The 6,827-nt window shown below is 46.9% G+C and overlaps 1 protein-coding gene and 1 long non-coding RNA gene across 3 annotated transcripts in view; one reads left to right on the forward strand and one right to left on the reverse strand.

Annotated features, from left to right (window-relative positions):
- shank3b (SH3 and multiple ankyrin repeat domains 3b) overlaps nucleotides 1–6,609 on the forward strand; it is a 48,787-nt gene extending 42,178 nt beyond the window's left edge. Inside the window, exons 21-26 of one of the 2 annotated variants that reach the window (XM_080292063.1) lie at nucleotides 1,089–1,182; nucleotides 1,492–2,103; nucleotides 2,284–2,574; nucleotides 3,254–4,550; nucleotides 4,661–4,704; nucleotides 5,762–5,894. In XM_080292063.1, coding sequence (XP_080148189.1) covers nucleotides 1,089–1,182; nucleotides 1,492–2,103; nucleotides 2,284–2,574; nucleotides 3,254–4,550; nucleotides 4,661–4,691 — 2,325 coding nt within the window. In that variant the 3' untranslated portion in view covers nucleotides 4,692–4,704; nucleotides 5,762–5,894. Of the gene's footprint in view, nucleotides 1–1,088; nucleotides 1,183–1,491; nucleotides 2,104–2,283; nucleotides 2,575–3,253; nucleotides 4,551–4,660; nucleotides 4,705–5,761 lie in introns of both variants that reach the window. The other variant, XM_080292062.1, reaches the window with a different exon arrangement.
- Nucleotides 2,194–3,374, reverse strand: LOC145421581 (uncharacterized). Its single transcript, XR_013902968.1, has 2 exons — nucleotides 3,235–3,374; nucleotides 2,194–2,580 (listed from the first exon to the last, which is right to left on the reverse strand). It is a non-coding gene; the product is annotated as an uncharacterized LOC145421581 (long non-coding RNA).
- Nucleotides 6,610–6,827: the final 218 nt, after the last annotated feature.

A 6,827-nucleotide genomic window follows, 5' to 3' on the forward strand; every position in this document is an offset into this window, starting at 1 on the left:
GTCAGAAAAGCCGATCAGCTGATCATTGATTAGTTTCATGATTGAAGTAGCAGCAGGAGAGGGAGAGAGAGAGGCAGTCGCTCCCAGCATTCGCTGGGAATGCTTTACAGACATTCAGAGATGAACTTACACACTTGCTTTACTTCTCTGGGATACCTTTAAATGCCGGTTTGGAAGCAGTAGCGAGGCTCCAAATGCTCAACCAGTCCGCCAATAGGTCTCACACGCCACAGCCGCTCTATCGTGAGACGCATGCTCCTCCGATGTGTAAAGGTTATGAGCTGGGTTACGCTATGTGGCAAGTTTTGTGAGGTGCTTTTTTGATATTTAATGGATTGGATTACATTTTTTATTTCTCTCCGATATCCGATCCAGTAATTTAAGTCAGTATTGGACCGATACTGATACGTAATATCGAATCGGACCATCTCTATAATAAACAAGCATTTATTTTAGCTGAACTGGTCGCTACTTACTGGAAATAGATTTGGTCACGGTAAACATTTCAAAATCGGTGGAACGGTCTCTGTGCAGATCAGTCAAATATGGCTTGTTTGTAGCCGGGTTCATGCTCAGAGGTATTGCTAATCAGGCACAGGTCAGGCACCTGAATGTCAGTAGCAGAATAATCTGTTTGGCATTGCCAGAGAGAGATGGTGGATGGTAAAAAGAAAAACATTGTGACTAATAAGTATTTCTGTCCAAAGACTGATTTGAACACTTTTGCTGAGAAAGGGGAAAACACCTGTACTTTAAAGGATGTGGTTGAGATCACAGACACCATAAGAATACTTACTCGTTGGGGTTGTTACTTTTCTTAAAAGTACCAAGTATTTAAGCATTTAAGCAACACATTTATTTAAGAGTATAAGCAGCTGACTGAGAAACCCTGGGTTGATTTATTGAGCCAATAACCACCTTTGTTTGAACATTTACCCTGGTTGCCCAGGAAAATAAACTGGGTTTATTTACTTCATGGCAGTACTGACTTCATATGTAAAAAGTACATAGTTGTTAGCATAGAAAAGCAAATAAATATCTTAACTCTTGGATTTTTGACAAAATCTTTGTGTTGTTTGTGTCTGTAGTCGCTGTTTGAGCGTCAGGGTCTGGTGCCCCCTTCAGCTCCAGAGAAGAGCACCATGCCTTTACCCAGAGGGATGTCCAGAACCAAGAGTTTTGGTGAGAAATGTGGCATTACACCAAACTATCTCATAGGCTCACATTTTGTAAAATATGTCACTGGCTGAGCATAAGAGTACCGGAAATAGGAAAGTCGAGGCATCATTGGCTTCCCATTTTATGACCCAAGAAGAAAGCCAAATCATCATAGTGCTGCTGTAATAGGCAGACTGGTTTCAAGCTAGCTAACACCACAGATAACTTTATACCAAGAACTTTAATTCATTGATCCAATGCAGACATAAGATCTCTTCGTAAGACCAATCGGTGTGGTCGATTTATTTTGACATCTCATTGTTACTACAACAGGCACACCGGACGACGACAGAATCACAGCTCTGATCAATGAAAGTCGGTTTCCACGGAGCTCTTCGCTGACAGACAGCTTCATCCCTCCTCCTCCTCAGACAGCACCGCCTCCTCCACCCTCTGCATCCTCTACCTCCTCGCTCTTCATACTCGACTCTGGCCCTCCTCCCTCTTTTCTCCCTCCTCCTCCTCCAGCACGAGGAGATGGACTGACCCGCTCTAGTTTCAAGCCAGGGGCAGAGCCAAGGCTTCAGGAGCTTTCAGATTCACCAACGAGGAGCCACACCCACGCCGAGCGGCAGAGGAAAGCAAGGTCCATGATCATCCTGCAGGACACGCCTCCACCACTGCAGCCTGATGCTCACGGTGCCCCTGCTACTCACACACTTCACACCGCCACACACACCGCCACACACACGCTTCACACCGCGACACACACATCTACGCTATCTCTGCACAGCACTAGCCCCGCCCTTGGCCACTCACCTCTGTCGCGACGTCGGGGAAGAGCAATAGAAAACCCCTATGCTAATGTGGGACAACAGGCTCCGCCTACCAAACCCCAGAGGAGGAAGTCACCATTACTGAAACAACTTCCTGTTGAAGAGCAGGGTTAGCATTTTTCTGTCTGATGTCTGTGGCATGTTTGTCTCAACCCTAAGTGCATGATTGGATATGTTGTTCAGAGAACCATGACTCGTGTTTGCTTATTTTTTAAATATATTTAAAATAAAATTAGGCTGAGACACCAAAACAAAAGAAAAATAGACTCCTAATATTTACATTTTCCAGGTCTTGGGATCAAAGATCACGATTCATCCAAAGAAGGAGGTGGACCCAGCAGCCCCAGCAGGGCTGAGCTGTACCAGCAGCAGGTTCTTTCAGAGCGTGCTCGAGTTCAGGGTCGCCGGTCGTCTCTCTTCTTGTCAGTGGAGGGAGCGGGGTCCGAAAATCAGGCACCGCCTCTTCTGACGCAGAGCCACTCGATGGATGACCTCGGCGAGCTTCCCCCTCCAGCTCCGGTCCTGTCACCTTCACCGACGCCTCATACCTTCCTCCACCCACTGACAGGGAAACCTCTAGGTCTGTCTGACAGCACAGAGTTAATGAATGTTCTCAATGAGAATCAGGCTGCCACATTTTGTATGGGTTAATAACAATAATCACCTCTGGAAAAGTTAGTTTTATTCAATTCAAGCTTAGAATAGAAAAGAATAGTAGAGCCTTGAAGTGCTTGACAGATCAAAAGGGGTATACAGGTAAAACCTTGCGGTACCGGTGAAGAAAATAAATAAAAAATAGAGATTTTAAAACTAAGGAGGTATTCCGCAAAACACTAGTGGGGAACAACCCAGGCCAGAAAAAGTGTTAAGGCTGAAGAAGGTATCAGACAAGATCTTAATGTTCTCCACGTAGTAGAAGAACACTTTACAAAATAAAACACAACCTAGAACACAGGGTTGAGGCTCTCAACAAAACATGAAATGGCCAGACAAAGTAAAGGCATTAAGACTGAGGGCAGACAGGGCCTTTGTGTACTGTGCATAGTAGAAGGCAACTCAAAAGAAAACCACTTTACAGAATATAACAGGACCCGGGACAGAGCTAGCGACTTCAGAAAACATAAGATAGAATATTAAGAGATATTGCAAAACAAAACACAACCTAGGTAAGATCCTAGACCTTGACAATATACTGAACCTTGGAATTCAAGTTTTTGTCTGGATGGATTTTTATTCTCACTTGTGTTGTTTGTCTTCAGACCCGTCCTCTCCACTCGCCCTGGCACTTGCTGCAAGAGAACGAGCGCTCACCGCCCGCACACCGAGCCCTGAGCCTCGAACTAAACACGCTTCTGGCTCCACCACACCAATCCCCACCCCGGCTGCCAGTCCTGAGGGCAGACACAAGCGAACGCCCATCACCACCCCACAAAGCAGTCCTGAGCCACGATCCAAGCGCACCACTCCTCAGACAAGCCCTGAGCAGCGGACCAAACGCACCACTCCCCAAACGAGTCCTGAGTTAAGGCATAAACGCATAACCCCACCCCTTTTCCCAGATGGACAAGTTGAGCGCCCAGAAACAGAGGGAGGAGTGACATCACCTGCCGCACCCTCCCCTGAGCGCTGGAGACCCTCCCCTTTGCCACCACTGGCCAATGAGGCTCATTCTCCTCTGATTGATAGACGTAGAAGCCTCACAGTTGGCAGTTCAGAGGAGGAGGGAGGGGCTTACACAGTGACACTCCCACCTGCCTTGTTATCATCCAGCGATGAGGAAACTAGGGAGGAGCTGCGTAGAATTGGTCTGGTGACTCCCCCTCCTGGCTTTAGCAGCCCTCCTGCTGCTCCTCCCCCATCCTCTCTCACCTTGTTGCCACGACGAGGTGGAGAGGGAGGGGGAGGAGAGAGTGGTCCTGAATCTTTGGGTAGACGAGGAGATGAGGAGGAAGGAGGTGATGAAAGGCTTCATGACAGCTCGTCTTCCCCAAGCTCCCTTCCACCCTCCATCACCCTGGCTTCTCCTCCTGCTCCATCTTCCCCATCTTCCCCACCCGCTACTCACCCATCTCCTTCATCCGCCGCCGTTTCCCCATCAGGTTTGAAGCCTCGCCTTCGTTCACCTATCGGTCGAGGACGTTCTGCACTCCGGGACCCCCTATTAAAGCAGTCGTCAGACAGTGAGCTCCTCCCATCTGCTGCATCATCATCCTCCCCCTCCTCCCCACTTTGCTCCTCTCCCACCAGTGGCGGAGGCCGACAGCCACGCTATTTGTTTCAAAGGAGGTCTAAGTTGTGGGGGGGTGGGGATCAAGATCGACGGGGCCTCAGTCCAGAGGAAGGGGGGGGGCGTCCAGCAGCCTTGGGAGGCCAGGGATCCGGCTCAGCTGTGGATCTAACAAGCCGGTCAGCTTCTGCACTAGAGCTAAGCGGCAGAGCGGGGTCTGGACTGGATCTAGCCAATCGGCTACAGCTGCTCAACAAAGATAGCCACTCTCTGGGGGAGGAGCCAAGCCCCCTCGATCCAGGTCGAAGGTCACCAGTAGGAGGTGCCAGGTACATCAAATATTGTAAATACTGGTGTGGTGTGCTGTTGATCTGGCAGTCATGCAGTGTGTTTGCTTGAGTAGATGTTTTGTAACAGTCTGTTATTTGTATTGTTCCAGATGTGTGGACAGTGGGGAGAGTAAATCGTAGGTTTTAATCTCTGGTAAACATTTCTTGTTATTACCAAGAGATGGCTTTCATCAGCTAACAGCTGACTAACATGCACCACCCTTGACTAACTACTAAATATCTCAAATTACTCTCCCATCTGTCTTTTGAACTAAAGTAGGGAAATCTTTGATAACCACATCACCTGAAAGGAATAATCTTTTTAGTGCTCAGCAACTATAACAGAGCACAACAGCCCTGTCAAGCCTTGTATTTGTTTATATCTTGAAGTTGTACAGGAAGTTTTTGGGGGGAATAGCTTCTGTTATCATTTTCAAATCACAAAAATAGAAGAGGAGCTAGGACTAAACCTAATATACACCAAAACTAAGAGTGGGGCTAGGACAGAGACAGGCAGACACTAAGGAGTACTTTGAACAGTATTTTAATGTACTTTGATCTAAGACAGATTACATACTAAGAAGAAGGAGATAGCCTAGCTTAAGACATAACTCTAAGGTACTTAGCAAAATAAAAAGGACCTAGACCAGAGCCTTGAGGTACTCCACGAAACATGATAGGATGTTGGCCTTTGACAAGGCATCAAATTGGACATTTTATCTTACCCTAATCTCTGTGTTTCTTGTGGGTAGCACAAGAAACACAGCCATCTTCATATATTCTGTACAGAAATGTAAACAACCAAACCAAGTTATGTTAAAATGGTTTATCGGTGTGATCTGACGGTTTAACTTCCAGTGAAACAATGCTACACATGAATTTTCATGACTGTACAACATGATCAGTATTAGCAAAGATATGAAATTGCTTGCCCAGCGTTAGCCCCAGTTTTTCAACAGAAAGAAGCCTGAAGTAGTTTTCCAAAGTCCTGCAGAACCAAAGGTTCTTATCTAGACAGTCAAAATGCAGGGTGTTCTCTTCAACAACTGTTTCAAAATTTGAAAAGAATAATGTACAATTTATCTGCCACAACTTTCACATAAGAATACAATACTTGACAGGAAGTTGTAACTAATGATTATAAAGCTTAACAAAGGATCATTTACACTGTGTTTAACTCATAACTAAACATTCTATTTGCTGTGTTGCAGGTTGTTCTCCAGTCTCGGTGAACTTCACACCATCTCCCAGAGAGGATATGGCGCCTCCTATACAGTCCGACCTGGAAGTCGCTACCCTGTCACTCGCCGGAGCCCTTCTCCTTCTCCCTCGCCCTCTGATAGGTCAGTGGGACTCCCCTCCACTACCGCCCCCTGCTCTGAAAGGCCAGATCTGAGCTCAGGTCGCGGTCTAACCATCCTAAAGTCCTCCAGTCTCAGCCTCCCCTCAGAACCAAAGGAGGTTCGGTTTGTGATGCGAAGCGCCAGTGCACGAACCAGATCCCGTTCCCCTTCCCCTTCACCCCATGCCTCGCCCTGCCCCTCCCCGGTCCTCAGTGGGCCCTTGTTGTCCCTACGACCATGGAGGCAGCGGCCCCTCAACTTGTGGAATAAATACGATGTGGGTGACTGGCTGGAGAGCGTGGGTCTGGCCGAACACCGCCAGCGCTTCCAGGACCACGAGATTGAAGGCTCCCATCTCCCTGCCCTCACCAAAGAGGACTACGTGGAGCTGGGAGTCACCAGGCTGGGACACCGGATCAACATTGAGAGGGCACTCCGACAGCTGCTGGATGGTTCCACTTGACCCCTCACCTCTGACCACCCACCTCTTAGATATCCTAAACTGTAACCTCAGACCCCCTGACCTCTGGTCAGACAGTAGGCCATCTCTTTGAATTGAATAATCTTAGCAGTGACTGATATTTAGACCTTAGACCAGAAGTTTTCTGGTTTATCAGCTCTTTGATCAGCAACATAAGGACTGGTAGCAGCTGCAGACCTCTGATGTTTCATTTGCCTGTTAATGTCTGCATGCCCCATAAAAACTCCCAACCAAACCAAACACTTCACACTGAGTTATGACTGACTTATGGTTGCGTAGATTCATTTAAAACAAAATTAACATGAAATTAAATGTGCATGGCATGTTTTTAATAATCTTGAACATTGTGTTAACTCAATGTTCTTGATTATACCAAAAGTTTTAAGTCAAATGAACTATAGGCTAATATTTTAAATGAGAAATTGAATCCTTTTTTATTTATGTACAGTGATG

The sequence above is a fragment of the Astatotilapia calliptera genome, chromosome 17 (genome assembly GCF_964374335.1).
Source record: "Astatotilapia calliptera chromosome 17, fAstCal68.1, whole genome shotgun sequence".
Taxonomy (NCBI): domain Eukaryota; kingdom Metazoa; phylum Chordata; class Actinopteri; order Cichliformes; family Cichlidae; genus Astatotilapia; species Astatotilapia calliptera.